At 55.4% G+C, this 18,215-nt stretch overlaps 2 protein-coding genes across 4 annotated transcripts; one reads left to right on the plus strand and one right to left on the minus strand.

Annotated features, from left to right (window-relative positions):
* Window positions 1-344: 344 nt before the first annotated feature.
* On the plus strand, window positions 345-2,780 carry LOC133208874 (interferon regulatory factor 5-like). The gene is made up of 3 exons (XM_061347087.1): window positions 345-819; window positions 2,309-2,427; window positions 2,511-2,780. The coding sequence occupies exons 1-3, from the start codon at window positions 345-347 to the stop codon at window positions 2,760-2,762; spliced, it is 846 nt and encodes a 281-aa protein (XP_061203071.1). The 3' UTR covers window positions 2,763-2,780.
* Window positions 2,781-4,658: 1,878 nt separating this feature from the next.
* LOC133208875 (transportin-3) lies at window positions 4,659-17,814 on the minus strand. 3 transcript variants are annotated; one of them, XM_061347089.1, is made up of 19 exons: window positions 17,652-17,814; window positions 16,589-16,764; window positions 15,344-15,482; window positions 13,691-13,837; window positions 12,996-13,103; window positions 12,585-12,676; window positions 11,745-11,884; window positions 11,469-11,660; window positions 10,674-10,765; window positions 9,763-9,839; window positions 9,437-9,497; window positions 8,638-8,778; window positions 7,082-7,198; window positions 6,624-6,718; window positions 6,319-6,475; window positions 5,968-6,135; window positions 5,733-5,845; window positions 4,964-5,049; window positions 4,659-4,825 (listed from the first exon to the last, which is right to left on the minus strand). In XM_061347089.1, the coding sequence occupies exons 1-18, from the start codon at window positions 17,793-17,795 to the stop codon at window positions 4,989-4,991; spliced, it is 2,220 nt and encodes a 739-aa protein (XP_061203073.1). In that variant the 5' UTR covers window positions 17,796-17,814; the 3' UTR covers window positions 4,659-4,825; window positions 4,964-4,988. The 3 variants fall into 3 exon arrangements, with proteins under 3 accessions (XP_061203073.1, XP_061203074.1, XP_061203072.1); XM_061347090.1 differs by having other exon boundaries at window positions 4,659-4,849; XM_061347088.1 differs by having other exon boundaries at window positions 4,659-4,829; window positions 17,652-17,813.
* Between the last annotated feature and the right edge of the window lie 401 nt (window positions 17,815-18,215).

The raw sequence follows: 18,215 nt of genomic DNA on the forward strand, positions 1-18,215 counted from the left end.
ATGGAGGTGGCTATAAGTGTGGGATGGCCATAGGGTAGCTGGTTGGAGGTGGCCATAGGTGTGGGGTAGTTGGATGGAGGTGGCTATAAGTGTGGGATGGCCATAGGGTAGCTGGTTGGAGGTGGCCATAGGTGTGGGGTAGTTGGATGGAGGTGGCTATAAGTGTGGGATGGCCATAGGGTAGCTGGTTAGAGGTGGCCATAGGTGTGGGGCGGTTGGATGGAGGTGACCATGGGGCAGCTGAAGGAGGTGGCCATGGGTGGAGGGTTGCCACGGCTTGTCTGGAGGTGCCATCCACAGGGACAGGGCATCAGGATGGAGATGCCCATAGGTGCGGGGTGCCCATGGGGGTGCAGAGGTTGCCATGGGCTGCCTGGAGCCGGTACCCATTGCCCGCTCCCCATCCTCACCTCCTTGTGCCGCCGGCAGTGACGGACCTGGAGCTGCAGTTCCAGTACCGCGGGCGCCAGGCCTGCGTGCTCACCGTCAGCAACGCCCAGGGGTGCCGCCTGTTCCACGGCAGCCTGGAGCCCAGCGCCGCGCAGGAGGAGCTCTTTGGGTCCCCGGCACTGGAGCAGGTCCGGTTCCCGGCCACCGACGGCATCCCCAATGAGAAGCAGCGTTTCTACACTCACCAGCTCCTGGATGCGCTGGACCGCGGCCTCGTCCTGGAGCTGCAGGGTCAGGACCTGTTTGCCACGCGCCTCTGCCAGTGCAAGGTGTTCTGGACGGGGCCCTGCGCCGTGCGCTGCACCGGTCCCAACCCCATCGAGAGGGAGAAGAAGACCAAGCTCTTCAGCCTCGAAGGGTTCCTCAATGGTGGGAGGAGAATGGGGTTACGTGAGGATGCTGGGAGGGATGGGGGGACATGGGGTGGTACGTGGGGATGGGGTTGTGATGGGGAGACAGGGACCAGTGGCCCATAGGGGTGTGGTAGGAGCAGAGTGGGGTGAGGGAACAGCAGGCAGAACATGGGAATGTGGTGGGACCAGGTTGGGATAGGGGACACCAAGTGGCAGACAGGGACTTGGTGGGGCCACGATGGGACAGTGGGACGAAAGGTGGCCCATAGGATGGAGTGGGACCAGACTGGGATGGGGGGACACCAGGCAGCATATGGGGATGTGGTGGGACACCACATGGCGTATAAGGGTGTGGTGGGACAAGGTTGAGATGGTGGACAACAGTGAGGATGGTGGTGGGATCAGGTTGGGATGGGGAACACCAGGCAGCACATAGGGATGTGGTGACACCAGTATGGGATAGGGGACATGAGGTGGCACATAGGGATGTGGTGACACCAGTATGGGATGGGGGACATGAGGCGGCACATAGGGATGTGGTGACACCAGTTTGGGATGGGGGACATGAGGTGGCACATAGGGATGTGGTGACACCATTATGGGATGGGGGACATGAGGTGGCACATAGGGATGTGGTGACACCAGTTTGGGATGGGATGAGGTGGCACATAGGGATGTGGTGGTGGGTGGGGGTGGGTGTGGGTGTGGTGGGACCATTATGGGATGGGGGACATGAGGTGGCACATAGGGATGTGGTGGGACCAGTATGGGATGGGGGAGATGAGGTGGCACATAGGGATGTGGTGGGACCATTATGGGATGGGGGACATGAGGTGGCACATAGGGATGTGGTGACACCAGTATGGGATGGGGAACATGAGGTGGCACATAGGGATGTGGTGACACCAGTATGGGATGGGGGACATGAGGTGGCACATAGGGATGTGGTGACACCAGTATGGGATGGGGGACATGAGGTGGCACACAGGGATGTGGTGACACCAGTATGGGATAGGGGACATGAGGTGGCACATAGGGATGTGGTGACACCAGTATGGGATGGAGGAAATGAGGTCGTACATAGGGATGTGGTGACACCAGTTTGGGATGGAGGACATGAGGTGGCACATAGGGATGTGGTGGGACCACACTGGGATGGGGAGACACCAGGCAGCATGTGGGAATATGGTGGGACACCATGTAGCACACAGGGGTGCAGTGGGATCAGGTTGGGATGGGGGACATCAGGTAACACATGGGGACATGGTGGGACCAGGCTGTAATGGAGGACACTAGTGTGGATGGTGTTGGGACCAGGTTTGGATGGAGGACACCAGGCAGCAGATAGGGATGCAGTGGGTCCAGGTTGGCATGGGGGACACTGTGTGCCACACAGAGATGTGGTGGGACAAGGCTGGGATAGGAGCACACCACCGGAGATGCCGGTGGGACGCACCAATGGGATGTCCCATCCTGCCCCTCACCATGGTGTCCATCCCCTGCAGGCCTCATCCTCTTCCAGAAGGGCCAAACCACCACCCCCCCACCCTTTGAGATCTTCCTGTGCTTTGGGGAGGAGTGGCCGGACCAGAAGCCCAAGGAGAAGAAGCTGATCACGGTGCAGGTGAGGGGCCAGGGAGGACATGGGGGGGCAGAGGGGGGGGTATCCCGGGGTCGCCCCATGCTGACCGTGCTGTGATTCCCAAGGTGGTGCCGGTGGTGGCGCGGCTGCTGCTGGAGATGTTCTCTGGGGAGTTATCCTGGTCGGCCGACAGCATCCCGCTGCACATCTCCCATCCGGACCTCAAGGATAAGATGGTGGAACAGTTCAAGGAGCTTCACAAGCTTTGGCAGAGCCAGCAGCGGCTGCCACCACCACCACCACCACCACCACCACCACCAGTGGTGGCACAAGCAGAGTCCGGCCCCACCGCCGGGACCTGGGTGCTGCCCCAGTGATGTGGGGGGGACACAGGGAGGTGGAATCACCAGCGTGAAGGCCTTTGAGGTGACCCTCCATCCTGTCACCATCCAGGGTGATGGAGCTGGGGCCACCCATCCTGATCCTTTGGGTGCTACCACCTCCTTGGTGCGGCGTGGAGGTGGGATGAGGCCACACGGTGGACCTGGAACCCCCTCAAGGTGGTGGTGTGGCCACCAGCTCAAGCTCCCCTCAATGAGGAAGCTCCCATGAGCTCGGAAAGATCCAGGGTGGGATTTGGGGTTTTCAGTTCTCTTTGTTCCAGGTTTTTTGTGGGTTTTTTATTGTTCTCGAGATGGCTACAACACCCCTGGAGGGCCCAGCATGCGCCCCGGCCCCGGCCCCAGCCCCACGCGCAGCTCCACCCCGCCACGAAACCCAGAGAACCCCAAATCAAACCAAAGAAAACCCCAAAACAAGAAGACAAAACCCCAAAATAGAATATATATTTCAAGAGTCTGGCCTGCCTGCGTCTTCTCCAGGAGGTCACCACCAGGCAGGACGCGGCAGCGCAGGGAGGGCCGAGCCGTGGCCTTCCACTAAACCTACTTTAAACCCTGACCTTGCCTCAAATAATGCTCAATTCTTGCTTTGCTTGGTCATTTTTTTGCTGTTTTCCCAATTATTTTTGGTGTGTCTCCATAGCACAAAGTTCTTCCTCTCCGTGCTCTTCTACCGAGCCAATCCGTTTCCTTCTGGGTGGTGTTTTGGTGGTGGGGGGGTTGGTTGAGCTGGTTGTTGAGTGGATCATTGAGTTCAGTTGGTTGCTCTGTTGGTTGTGTGGTTGAGTCGGTTGGGTTTGTTGAGTGGACTGGTTGACTTGTTGGCTGGGTTGGTTGAGCTGGTTGTTGAGTTGAGTGGGTCATTGAGTTCAATTGGTTGCTCTGTTGGTTGCGTGGTTGAGTCAGTTGGGTTTGTTGAGTGGACTGGTTGACTTGTTGGCTGGGTTGGTTGAGCTGGTCATTGAGTTCAGTTGGTTGCTCTGTTGGTTGTGTGGTTGAGTCGGTTGGGTTTGTTGAGTGGACTGGTTGACTTGTTGGCTGGGTTGGTTGACTGGTTGTTGAGTTGAGTGGATCATCGAGTTCAGTTGGTTGCGTGGTTGAGTCAGTTGGGTTTGTTGAGTGGACTGGTTGACTTGCTGGATGGGCTGGTTGAGCTGGTGGTTGAGTTGAGCAGGTCATTGAGTTCAGCTGGTTGCCCTGTTGGTTGCATGGTTGAGTCGGTTGCGTTTGTTGAGTGGACTGGTTGACTTGCTGGATGGGCTGGTTGAGCTGGTTGTTGAGTTGAGCGGGTCGTTGAGTTCAGTTGGTTGCTCTGTTGGTTGCATGGTTGAGTCGGTTGGGTTTGTTGAGTGGACTGGTTGACTTGCTGGATGGGTTGGTTGAGCTGGTTGTTGAGTGGATCATTGAGTTCAGTTGGTTGCTCTGTTGGTTGCGTGGTTGAGTCGGTTGGGTTTGTTGAGTGGACTGGTTGACTTGCTGGATGGGCTGGTTGAGCTGGTTGTTGAGTTGAGTGGATCATCGAGTTCAGTTGGTTGCGTGGTTGAGTCAGTTGGGTTTGTTGAGTGGACTGGTTGACTTGCTGGATGGGCTGGTTGAGCTGGTTGTTGAGTTGAGTGGGTCATCGAGTTCAGTTGGTTGTGTGGTTGAGTCGGTTGGGTTTGTTGAGTGGACTGGTTGACTTGCTGGCTGGGTTGGTTGAGCTGGTTGTTGAGTTGAGCGGGTCGTTGAGTTCAGCTGGTTGCTCTGTTGGTTGCGTGGTTGAGACGGTTGGGTTTGTTGAGTTGATTGGTTGACTTGGTGGCTGGGTTGGTTGACTGGTTGAGTGGATTGGTTGGTTGAGTTGGGCTGGTTGGATTGGTTGGGGTTTCTTCCCCCCCATCCCTATTGTTTGGTTTCTCATTTCGGGAGCCGACCTTCAGGAAGCGAATCTGCCGGGATACTCGCGCTGTCCTCCCGCCGGCTACAGGCAGTGGAAGAGCCCCGTGGCCACGATGAACTTTGCTGATGGTGGGACACATTCTTGGGGTTTTCTTCGTTTCCTGTCTTTGAATTCAAAGACATTCCTGGGCAAGTTGGGAAGAGAAGGGCAAGTCCCTCTTCCCATCTGCCTCTTCCGGGTTGCCACAGCCCCATGGATGTGACCATCACCCACTTGTGGTCTCGGGGGTGGCTCTTACCTGGGAGACAGGCGCCATGCCGGAGCTATCGGAACAGGCGGGTGAAGTCCCTCAGAGCCCAACAGACTTGTCTACATTCCTCACCGCTGCAAGACAACGGGCAGGACATCAGGGGGACATCGTGGGGTGACGTTAAGGGGATGGTTGGGAAGTGGGAATGGTGTCCTGCACCCGGCATGGGACATCTTGATGGTATGTGATAGTGACCAGGAGCATGGCAGTTTGGCACTGGGATGGTGGGCGATGGCAAATGTTGGATAAAATGTGGTCAAAAGCCCCCATGACCATCACTGGAGGGGACACATAACATGAACCCAGCTCTGAAGGGCTCAGAAGACCTGTTCAGTGATGGAAAGGGCAACACTGTGTCCCTCAAAGCAAGGCTTTGGGAGTGTTCAAAGCCTGGTTGGACCAGATAAACCTGGTCAGTGATGGAAAGGGCAACACTGTGCCCCTCAAAGCAAGGCTTTGGGAGTGTTCAAGGCCTGGTTGGACCAGATAAACCTGGTCAGTGATGGAAAGAGCAACACTGTGTCCCTCAAAGCAAGGCTTTGGGAGTGTTCAAGGCCTGGTTGGACCAGATAAACCTGGTCAGTGATGGAAAGGGCAACACTGTGCCCCTCAAAGCAAGGCTTTGGGAGTGTTCAAGGCCAGGTGGAACGGGGCTTGGAGCAACCTGCTCTAGTGGAAGGTGTCCCTGCCTGCATCAGAAGGTTGGAACTGGATGTTTTAAAGTCCCTTCCAACCCAACCCATCCCATGACTCTCACCTCGTGACCTGCTTGTGGAAGTCCGTGAGCTGTTTGTGTGTGACCTGGATGGCTCCTCCCGTCGTTTCCTTTGGTAGACCCTTCAGTGAGTTCTCCAGCCAGCGACAGAAGGTCTGCGGGAAGCAGAAGGACATTAACTCAGGGTATGGAGCCACATCCAGCTCCTGCACCTCAGTTTGGGGAAGTTTAGGGATCCCTCCATGCCCATCACCACCTCCCCATGCTGTCCCCTCACCGGCCGGTCGATCTGCATGATCTCCCAGAGCACCTCGGCGACGTCAGGCAGGGTGTAGGGTGGGAGGCAGAAGCAGCACGTGTGCAGGAGCTGGTTGACAAGCTGCTGGCCCAGTTGGTTCATCACCTGGTTGATGAGCTCCTTTCGCACTTCAAAGTCTTCCTCGTGCTGCGGGAGGAAGGAGAAAGGGGGTGGGAAGAGGCTGGGGATGGAGACATGGTGCTCCTTGCTTGATGGCAGCAATTACAACAGTGGGACAACCCGCATGAGGGACCACAGTGGCAAAGGATGATGAGGATGGCATTCCAGCTCCATGGAGGAAGAGCTTCCCCACCGAGGAACACAACTCACATCGTTGGCCACCCCGGTGTGGATGAGATCCCGTAGGAACTTCATGACGCTGCAGTTGGCATCCCGGTGATCCAAGGTGGTGGCAGCAATGGCCCATTGCAGGATGGGGATCATCACCTGGCTCCGTAGCAAGGTGACAGGGCTGCGCTGGATAAACCTGGCCAGGCAGAGCACACGCAGTCACCACCACCCTGATCACCCCCAGGAGAAGGCAGGACCTTCTCCCACTCTATGACTGCCCCCATGGGTGCTTGAGGACCAAAGAGATAGGGCTGGGGTGTCCTGGTGCAGCAGAAGGTGGTTACCTGGCTGCTAATCGAAAGAGGTCATCCACGGTGTCGGGGTGGTTCTGAAGGCCGTTGGGTTGCTCTAGGAGCTGGAAGGTAGGGATGCACAGTGCCTAGGACAAGGGTTGTGGGGAATCCATTAGTTGGGATTACACACCAAACTGCTCTGATCTCTGACAGGGAGATGTCCAGCATGGACCACAACAGAGTGGATCAGGCCCCGGGTTCTCCCAACAGCCACCATTTACATTGGATATTAGGAATTCCTTCACCCAAAGGGTTTGTCCAGCATTGAAAGAGGCTGCCCAGGGCAGTGGTGGGGTCACCATCCCTGGAGGGGTTTAAGAGACGAGTAGATGTGGCACTTGGGGACATGGTTTAGTGGTGGGCTGGACAGTGCTGGGTTAATGGTTGGACTCAATGGTCTTAAAGATCTTCTCCACCCTGTCCATTGGGTGGTTGAGGTGGGAACCCACCTGCAGCATGTCGAGCAGCCCCTGCCTGCAGCCTTCCTCCATCCCATACTCGTCCACCAAGATGCTGCCCAGGTAGAGGAAACAGGAGTGCTGGTGGGCCCTGTAGACATTCACCATCTGTGGGGAGACACAGGAGACACTCCATGGTGAGCCATGGGAGGATGAAGCCGTTTGGTTGCCTCCCAGCATCTCAAACAGGATCTCCATGATGTTCCCACTATCTCCCTTGAGAAAATCCAGCTCTTGCTGAGCACCAAGACAACATCCCAGCTCGAAGGACCTTCCCCCAGCCCCATGGGATGGTCTGAAGTACTTGCTCTGGTCTCATCTGGTCCTTCAGAGCATCTCCATTCTGCAGCTCCAAAGCCAACACAGCTTTTCCTTGCTTTTCACCCTTCCTTAGCCCCATGGAAGCAGGAAGAGGACACCCAACGTTGGACTGAAGTCACCTCTTCAAGGAGCCCCACCATGTAGAGTTTCACACATACCTTTCGAATCACAGCTATACCTACAGGGCTCTGGCCTACCGAGCATCCATCAGGCAGAGCTCAGCTCTTTCCTGCAGCTTAAAGGCTCTCTCTGCTCCTCAAGGATTTATGTAGGAGCTTCCCAAGAGCACCAGCATCTACCACAGCCTGGCCATGCACCGCTGCCCACATGACCAGCTGGAGACTGGGAACAACTGATGTCCCTAAGGGGTTCGTGTTGGAATGATCCTGTTCAGCATCTTTGTCATGACATGGACAATGGCATCGAGCAGCCTCAGTGATGACACCAAGCTGTGTGGTGTGGTCAACACGGTGGAGGGAAGAGATGGGATCCAGAGGGACCTGAACACACTTGAGATGTGACCAGTACTTGAGCTCAGAACCCCGTGTGCTGGGCTGCATCAAAAGGAGTATGAGCAGCAGGTTGAGGGAGGGGATCCTGCCCCTCTGCTCTGCTCTGTGAGACCCCACTTGCAGCACTGGGTGGAGTTCTGGTGTCCTCAGCATCAAAAGGACATGGAGCTGTTGGAGTAAGTCCAGAGAAGGCCACAAGGATGATCAGGGGCTGGAGCACCTCCTGTATGGAGACAGGCTGAGAACACTGGGGCTGTTCAGCCTGGAGAAGAGAAGCTGCGTGGAGACCTCAGAGCAGCTTCCAGTGTCTGAAGGGGGCTACAAGGATGCTGGAGAGGGGCTCTTCATCAGGGACTGCAGTGATAGGACAAGGGGTGATGGGTTCAGACTGAAACAGGGGAAGTTCAGGTTGGAGATAAGGGAGAAGCTCTTCCCTGTGAGGGTGCTGAGGCGCTGGCACAGGGTGCCCAGAGAAGCTGTGGCTGCCCCATCCCTGGCAGTGCTCAAGGCCAGGTTGGACACAGGGGCTTGGAGCAAGCTGCTCCAGTGGAAGGGGTCCCTGCCCGTGGCAGGGGTTGGAACTGGATGAGCTTTAAGGTCCCTCCCAACCCAAACCAGGCTGGGATTCTGTTGTTCTAAGAGGTTTCTGGATGCAAACCCCAAGCCAGGGGTGTCAGGGGGGGTGGGAAGGTGCTGAGGAGGTGGTGTCCATACCTGGGTGACGAGGGGCTGCAGCAGGGCAGCAGAGCCTTTGCCCACGCAGCGCACGGCAAAGCGCAGGCAGCGGCAGCACCGCTCCACGATGCGGTTATCAGCACTGTGCTTGTTCAGGGTCTCCGAGAGCACGGGCCAGATCTGGGGTGGAGACATGGGAGAGGGGTTAAAGCTCAAGCTGGTACACCGGGTATCCCCATCACATCACCCTCGTCCCTGTACCCTCATGTCCCAGACCTGGGGGCACCTCTGTTCTGGGACACATAAATGGAAGAGTAACAACCTCAAGAGTAGGTTAACACCTCCAGTGCTCCAAACCTCACAAGAGAAGGGACATTAAAGAACCTGGGACATTCCCAGAGCCCAGTGGGGTTTGAAGACCCACATCCTGCCCCAATCCCTGTTTCCAGGAGGGAAGAAGGTCCACCAGCAGCTCAGAGGAGCACAACACCTCCAGTGCTCCAAACCTCCCATAAGCAGGGACCATAAAGCATCTGGGGCATTCCCAGTGCCAGGTGGGGTTTGAAGACCCACATCCTGCCCCAATCCCTGTTTCCAGGAGGGAAAAAGGTCCACCAGCAGCTCAGAGGAGCACAACACCTCCAGTGCTCCAAACCTCCCATAAGCAGGGACCATAAAGCATCTGGGGCATTCCCAGTGCCATGTAGGGTCTGAAGACCCAAATCCCCGCTTCCAGGATGGAAGGGGCTCCACCAGCAGCTCCTTTCCCCAGTGCAGAGGTGATGTTGGAGACTTCCATCCATCCCCCTGCAGAAATTCCTTCCCCCCCAGCACTTACTTCCTGAATGACTTTTTGGCACGGATGGATCTGTCCATTTTCTACAATGGGGTTGGTGTGTCTGTGGAAAGGAGTGAAGAGTCCATGTTATCTTTATCAAACGCGTGGCTTTGGTGGCCAGAAGATGGGTTTGGAGCCCCAAGCACCCACCAAAGCTGCTGGAAAAAGACCAAAAACTGCCTTACAGGGGCTGGATAACCTTGAACATGTAAAGAAGCCCGTAAGAAGAAGAACTCCAATCTTTTTGGGTCTAGGGGGAAATGGGTTGAAGTGCTGAGATGGTCAGGTTGGACTCACAGCTCACGTCCCAGCCCCTTGCTCCTTACCTGAATATGACAGCAAGTCGATCCAGGGGCACAGTAGGGTCTGAGGAGAGGCCATTGCTTGGCTCCTGAGAGAGCAGCTGGAAAACAAGGGAAAACGATGGGATCTGGGGTATTTGGGCAGCCCCACTCCAAATGAAGACTGAATAAACACTGCCTGGCACCAGAGCCCACCAGCAGCACCTGCACATCTCCTCTGGACCCCAGCAGAGCAGACAGCTCCTCAGCCCTAGCCTCAGCCACATGCATGAGGTTACTCTGAAAGCTCAGAGCAGCTTCTTTTTGCCTCCTCCCCATTCAGAACCTATTCAAAGGGGTCTCTGAAGGAGAATGGAGAAGAACCAAGGTGGAAGAGAAGCCTGGGAGCTCCTCAGGAGCTCTGAGGAACCCCTCTTGTGCAGCTCCAGGTCACCCTGAAAAGACACAGGATGGACACGTCCTTCTTCCTTGCCATTACCTGAGATTTCTACTCTGTTATCATTGATCTGCATGGAAGTGTCACTAAGGGCCACCATGTTTTGGCAACAGGCAGAATGTGACCTTCTGGGACTATGTGTGCATAGGGGAGTCAAATTCCCATGTTCTCCATCATGGAGATGCAGGGTAAGAGCTGCCAGCTGCATTCAAGGTGGCTTCAGGAAGGCTTTTTGGCTTCTAGCACCTAAACTGACTTCTAGGGACCATTTTGTTCTCATTTAACCCATCCCATGCTCTTCCAGCTGCACAGTTCTCATCCAGGAGAGACTCAGGGACAAGTTGGGTCTCAGTTCTGGTCTCTTCATACACCTCTGGCTTTGAGGACACACAATTGCTGCAGCAGATCAAGTCACCACAGCAGCTTGATGGTCTCCATCATCCCATTCAAACCAGTGATGGACAAGGAGGAGGTCAAGGTAGCTCCAACCAGGACGTACCTTCTTTAGGGCCATCACTTGCACGGCACAGAGTTCACTGAGGCATTCTGCTATCTTCTCCAAGGGGAGCCTGGCCAGGACCAAGGCTGTCCCTGCAAGGCAAGAGGAGACAGGCTCAAGGAGCAGGAATGCAACTGGGGAATGTGGCTGGGGAAACACAGCATGAGGGAGGTTCCCAAAGAGCTCTAGGGAAAAAGCTTCCTGAGACAGAAACATGCTTCTGTGCAGCCTGTTCCTGGATTGAACCAGACACCAAAATACCTCTGTAGGGTGGGAAGAAGGAAGGGAAGCTGGAGAGTGGGAGAACTTGAACGATCCTTGACAGGACAAGAGGGAATGGGGACCTGCCATAGGGGAGACTGAGCTGAGCTCTTAGGCAGAAGCTCTTCCCTGTGAGGGTGCTGAGGCGCTGGCACAGGGTGCCCAGAGAAGCTGTGGCTGCCCCATCCCTGGCAGTGCTCAAGGCCAGGTTGGACACAGGGGCTTGGAGCAAGCTGCTCCAGTGGAAGGGGTCCCTGCCTATGGCAGGGGTTGGGACTGGATGAGCTTTAAGGTCCCTTCAAACCCAAACCATTCCAGGATTCTATGATTTCAAAGCATTTTCCTCTTACATTTCAAGTTCAGAGCAGGGATGGAGATAGATGATAAACCCATGAAGTGTCTTTTCTACCTCCTAACCGAAGACTAAAGGGGACACATGGGGTGCCTCAGGACAAGCTGAACCACTCTCATCAAAGAAAACCCATGTGAAAACAGGCCTGAACCCCAAAACACCCCCAAACTTGATGTACTCACCCTTGAGGAGCCCCACAGCAGCCTCTGGGGAGAGCGTGAAGGAGTCGAGGGAGCGGGCGATCTCCAGCAGCCCATTGAAGTGCTGAGCCATGTGGTCCCGGCACACGGAGCAGATGTTGTGGATGGCCTTGGCTGCCGCTGAAGCCAACCTCCTGTCACAGAGCCCCTTCATCAGGTACCCCAGCACGGGATCTGCGGAGGGAGGAAGGTGAGGAGGGTCCTGGAGCCCCTGCTTGGCCACGGGGCAGTGCAGTGGGGTGGCAGGAGGAGACTCACCCAGGAACTGAGGGTTTCTGTCCACCACCTCGCTCATCTCGCCCACCAGCTCGATGCTGGTGTAGCGCACGGCCGTGTGCACGGTCTCAGGGAGGCGAACCACCCCCTCCAGCACCTCCACCAGCGTCGGGTTGTTCTCCCTGGGCAGGGGAAGAGGCAGCCAAGGTGGGCTCCATGGGGAAGGTGTTGTAATGAACATGGTCTGAGTGATGGGATGCTTGGAACCAGCTGGGCAAACAGTGTGGTGGGGTGGGTGTTGTTGATGTGGGTCGGGTACAAGCCTCCTGGGAGACCTTAGAGCAGCTCCAGTGCCTAAAGGGGCTGCAGGAAAGCTGGAGAGGGCTTGGGACAAGGGCCTGTAGGGACAGGCCAAGGGGAATGGTTTGAACCTGCCCGAGGGGAGACTGAGCTGAGCTCTTAGGCAGAAGCTCTTCCCTGTGAGGGTGCTGAGGCGCTGGCACAGGGTGCCCAGAGAAGCTGTGGCTGCCCCATCCCTGGCAGTGCTCAAGGCCAGGTTGGACACAGGGGCTTGGAGCAAGCTGCTCCAGTGGAAGGGGTCCCTGAAGGTTGGACTCAATGATCTTTAAACCCCCTTCCAATCAAAACCATTCCATGATTCCATTATTCAAGTCCGCAGCGCAGGCAGAAGAGACCCAAGAAGGCCCAACTGCTTCACACAGTTCCAGCTCCATGCTGGACCCATATTCCAGGCCAGGAAGCTGAAACCTCCAAGAAAGCCATGCTATGATTCCATATTAGTGGTGTCCCTACAAAACTCACTTGGAGGCAGGTCCTGACCCCACAGCCCCTACAGACACGAGCAGTGTGGTCATCACTCACTGGTCAACGCTCTTGGCTATGGAGGCCATGATGAAGAGGACAGCTTCCGTCACCTCCCAGGGGGGATTCCCATCCTTCAGCGTGGCATAGAGCTGCAAGGGAGAGGACTGGTCACAGAAGAGGCTACAAACACATCTCAGGGATATGTGGTTGTGAATCCCACCCTGTTAGAGCACCACGTGCTCCTCATCTCCTCCCATACACCTGAAACACCAGGCTCCAGGTGTGGAGCTGCACATTCCATGCACAACCTTGGAATGTTGGGACCACGGGAGCTTTCCCATGTGGTGTGGGACCTCCTGCTCCTCCAGGAACTGTCCCCGCCACCCGCTTCACTTGTGCATGAGATGTGTGTGACCTCCTCCTCATCCCAAAGGCCATCAGTGCTTCACGATGCTCCTGCAAACCCACCTGAGCAAAGCACTCCACTGAGCCCACCAAGAAGATGAGGTCTTTGACCAGGTCCGAGACCCGCATCCGGAACTCCCCAAAGTCATCTGTCTCCTCTGGGACACCTTCCTAAAGGGATGAATAACAGGGTGTGAAGCTCAGAGGCATCCGGGTTCTCACTCAACCACAGAAGATGATCGCAGAAGATCCATCATTCCTGCCCTCTTCTCCCTGGATCAAGCTACTGAAGGGGGTTTGAAGTGTGTGCATTGATGTGCATTGATGATTGAAGGGTGTGCATTGATCCATGCACACACACTGTGGATTCCTGCTCCAACACATCGATGAAGGGATGGGAATCAAGGGGATGAGGAGCTGGAAGGAGAATAAAGCACCCCACAGGGAGGAAAAGCTGTGACTTATGCAAGCTTTATCCCAACTAAAACACCCGGGAGCAGGGAATGATGCAAGTCCCAAAGTGGGAACAACCTGGGGGAAGGTGGGAGAGGGTCATCCTGCAGGAAGCAGACACCAGGTAGCTCTGTTAGGACAAGACTTCATGAGAAGAGCTTTCACACAACAGTTCTCATCGCTCCCAATTGCCCCTCTCTGCTGTAACCCCGGAGTCCTACAGCTATGGAGGGTCAGCAGTGAGGATGGGCACATCCCACCATCCCAGCTGCTTCCAGAGGGAAGGAAAACCAAGGCAGCCTTACATGGTCTGAGTCAAGCTGGCAGTGTCTGGCCAGGGCATGGAGAAGGCGTTGGATGTAGGCTTTGAAGATGCTGTGGATGATGGCATCGTCCGTCTTGTAGAGGTGCTCCCCAAGTCTGTACCAGAAGTTAAAGGAAATTTCTACCACCTATTTGGGGAGAAAACTGTTGTTACCAACACAATTCTCTCTCCTCTTTGCTCTGCTGATGCTCCCTAAACCCTCCCTGCATCTGGGGTACCACCAAGTCCCATCAGTGCTTCACCACGAGGGGCAGCTCCAAAAGGGATGTGAAACAGGCTGAGCGCACCTGAAAGGCTCTGAGCAGTGAAGCTCTTCTGCAGACCTAACACTGGAGCAGAAGAAACACCTCTTCCTGCCATCACTTCCTTTCACATCACTAAACCTGCCAGGGGGAGGTTTGCTCTGCCTGATCCTAGCAGGGTTTGTGCCTTTCTGCTGTCTCTGCTCATCCATTGGGAGGTGTTTAACACTTAGCCTGACCCAATGAGCTACAGAGCATTTGGCTCTCCTCACCTCAGCTACGTTGGTGGAAGGATTTCACCACCTGCAGCTGATCCTCACCATCCATGGCCTTGCATCTGATGGCCTGGTGGCCACCATGGGGTTGGGCTAACAACATGAGGGAGATGGCAACCCCACACAGGAGCAAAGATCTCCCAGAGAGCAGCTCAGGCTGGAAGGGGATGTTGCTCCAAAGCCTGTTCTGGAGAGGGCATTAGCTCAGTCTAGACCCACCTCCCATCCATCACTTGAGGGGCTGCATCCCTCCCACAGTGGGACCTTAATAACAGAAGGAAGGATGAGCATCCTAAAAATCCCAGTTGGCACCCCTCTGTTCCCCACATTGGTTTGAGCCCCTCCACAAAGGAACCTCCATCCGCTGAAGTCTTCCAGTGCCTAAAGGGGCTGCAGGAAAGCTGGAGAGGGGCTTGGGACAAGGGCCTGTAGGGACAGGCCAAGGGGAATGGCTTGAACCTGCCTGAGGGGAGACTGAGCTGAGCTCTTAGGCAGAAGCTCTTCCCTGTGAGGGTGCTGAGGCGCTGGCACAGGGTGCCCAGAGAAGCTGTGGCTGCCCCATCCCTGGCAGTGCTCAAGGCCAGGTTGGACACAGGGGCTTGGAGCAAGCTGCTCCTGTGGAAGGGGTCCCTGCCCGTGGCAGGGGTTGGGACTGGATGGGCTTTAGGGTCCCTTCCAACAGAACCCATCCCATGCAATCATCCAGGGATCAACTAGGATTTAGCAAAGCTTTGGAAGAATAAACTGGGGTTTTAAGGAGCTCATCTTACACATAAAGCTCTGTACTTAAGGCAGGGTTATTTGGGGAGCTCTGATGCGCAACGTCCTTTCACTTCCTCAGAGGGCAAAGTTCCCCTGAGCCACACTGCAACCCCCACAGAACTTCACTTGCACACGTGCAGAGAACCCCAAGGGAGGGTTTTGGTGCTGTACTCACAGCCCCACAAATCCAGAGGCTGGGAAACGGAAGCAGAGCTGGATTCCTGCCTCACAACCCGGAGCTGGTGACCAAAGCCAGCAGCTCACAGGAATGGGGCCCTACAAGAGGAAGGTTTCCTTCCTGCTGACTCAACTGTGGGGCAGTGAGAGCTGGTGAGGAGAGGAACCCGGGCTCACCTCGTACTGCGGGTGACCGGCACAGATGAGCAGCAGCTCCAGTGTCCTCAGGTCCCCCAGCCCTTGGCCTGGGGTGCACACTATCTTATCCAGGAAGGTCTCGCAGAGCTCGGTGAACACACGGCAGTAGTTGAGCACCCTGGGTAGGAAAAGCAGCAAGTCAAAGGGATGGGCATGGGATCACACAGCCCAGCATGGAGAGGTTGGGGCTGTGCAGTTAACACGCTCCTGAGCTTGAGCTCAGGCCAAGAAACACCAAGTTCTGCTTCAGCTTTCAGTCAGCAGCTGGGAAACACAAAGGGGAACTTGGCTCTGCTCAGTTCCAATCAGCAAATGGTATGAAATGCTCACATCACCCCATTGCAGCTGAGAGGACTTCTCCAAACCCACAGCATGGGGCACAGGGACAACATGAGCAGCTTGGGTCTAAGGCAGCCCCATGAAGGTGGCACGTTTCAGAAGGCAAAGGTACCAACCCGCTTTAAAAGTACACCCAGGATGTCCCAGTGCCCAAACACTGGGTGAGAGCAGAGCTGCTCTTCTGACAGAAACAGTTCAGTGATGATCTATGAGCCTGCTCTGCTTGAAGATGGTAATGGAGACAAAGGGGAATGGCTTGAACCTGCCCAACAGGAGACTGAGCTGAGCTCTTAGGCAGAAGCTCTTCCCTGTGAGGGTGCTGAGGCGCTGGCACAGGGTGCCCAGAGAAGCTGTGGCACAAACTGGCTTGGAATCAACTGGGGCTGCAGGTCAGGGGGGTCCCATCAGAGCAGCAACGTTTTGTAGCTGCCAACATGTGTAGAGCACTCAGGTCAATGTGCTCCATCAAAGGATGAAGGCTTCTGTTTCTCCTAAGACAAGAATGAGGAGCTTTTGACCCAGTGGGAATAGCTGAGCTGGGTATGGGTATCTGGAACAACAGGTTGCTTCTAAACTCTGTTTTAAGGGTGGTAAAACATCAGCTGCAGCTCAGGACACTTCCTTGCTCTTAACCCACCCCAATGAACACCAACACCACATCCAGCACTGCTGACAGTCCAAACCTGAGCCCAGCCTCATGCCTGCAGCACAAACCGGTGCACCAAGGCCAAGGAAGTCATCTGCTCACTTGTCTTTGCTCCACAGACACTTATTTGCATTGCAGACTTCAGAGTGCTGCATGGAAACCAACACCGAGTGCATGCAGGCGCTGGCACAGTTAATGCTGGTGCTTCTCCTCCCTTCCCAGGCTGGAAGCTCACTCACTTGTCCAGGTCCTCCCGTGCTACAGCCATGTGATAGGCACTCTCCAGGGTGAGGACCCCCTGGAAGAGCTGCAGGGCCAGGGGCAGGTTGGTCTCCACGTTCTCAATGGCATAGAGGGCTGAGCACACACAGTCCGAAGCGGCTTCGTGGAGGTTTGATGATGTCTTGTCTTGTTGCTGCAAGGAAGGAAAGAGCCCAGTGATCGTGTTCTGGAGTGAGATGGTGATGGAAACACAGGGGTTTGTTCTTCTTGTGCCCAAAATGCATTGTAGGGGTTCAAAACACCCCACAACTCACTCCCACCAGCCCTGCAAAGCCTGTGCTGCTTCACCAGCCTGGATATTTGAGGTCCAAACTGCCCCCATCCCACTGAGTCTTCCTTGAAAGAAGGGAAAACCCCATCTGAAATCCATGGAAGTTCAAAAGGAAAGGAAACACAAGTGCTGTTCCTCAGGGGTTGTGTTGCCTGCCCTGTCCCCATCCCTGGCAGTGCTCAAGGCCAGGTTGGACACAGGGGCTTGGAGCAAGCTGCTCCAGTGGAAGGGGTCCCTGCCTGTGGCTGGGGTTGGAGCTGGATGAGCTTTAAAGTCCCTTCCAACCCAAACCATTCCGGGATTCTATGATTCTGTTTCCAAGAACAGGGAATGGTTCTGAGCTCTGAGCTCATATTCCCTGGATCAATCCAGAAGAAGGGCAGGAAAGAGTAAAACCAAAGGAGCTGCAGAGCCTCTTCCTTCCACACAAACAGCCACACACACACACAGAATGTTCTGTGAAAGCTCTCACAATACTTCTGGTCCATCAGCTTTGTCCCCACATCAAATTCCTGCACTAAGGACCAAGTACACAGGCAGAGGAAACTCCTAAGGGTAGTTTTAGCTTCTCCCTTGGGACCTTGCTCTTCCCTGCCTGCTCGCAGAGCAGCACACCCTGCCTTGTGGAGCTGATGGAGGTAAAGAAGCAAGCAGTGGATTCCTGCTTGAGAGAGGAGGGATGAAACCCACTTCCCCACCTGCTGGTCCTCAAAGCCCACCAAACCCTCACTGCCAAGAGGAATACTCACCAGCACCTCGAACAGGAGGGACAGCAACTTGCTGTTTGCCATGAAGGTGCTGTCCAGGACGCCCAGGTTGAACCAGCTCCCCAGGCACCGGAAGATCTTGATGAGCATCTTCTCGTCGTTGCCTGCTTTCTCCACACATGTCATCTACAGCAGGACAAGGAGGAACTGGTTAGGAACCCAACAGGTAACTCCACAAGCAAAATAACATCTAATTCTTGGATAGCAGCCTTCCAGTATCTGAAGGGGGCCTATAGGGATGCTGGGGAGGGACTCTTCATTAGGGACTGTAGTGATAGGACAAGGGGTAATGGGTTAAAACTGAAACAGGGGAAGTTTAGATTGGATATAAGGAGGAAATTCTTTCCTGTTAGGGTGGTGAGGCACTGGAATGGGTTGCCCAGGGAGGTTGTGAATGCTCCATCCCTGGCAGTGTTCAAGGCCAGGTTGGACGAGGCCTTGGGTGATATGGTTTAGAGTGAGGTGTCCCTGCCCATGGCAGGGGGGTTGGAGCTTGATGATCTTAAGGTCCTTTCCAACCCTAACTATTCTATGATTCTGTGAGTG

Source organism: Neopsephotus bourkii, unplaced genomic scaffold (genome assembly GCF_033783945.1).
Source record: "Neopsephotus bourkii isolate Nb327-2 ecotype Australia unplaced genomic scaffold, CSIRO-AGI_Nbou_v1 NB_296, whole genome shotgun sequence".
Lineage (NCBI taxonomy): Eukaryota > Metazoa > Chordata > Aves > Psittaciformes > Psittacidae > Neopsephotus > Neopsephotus bourkii.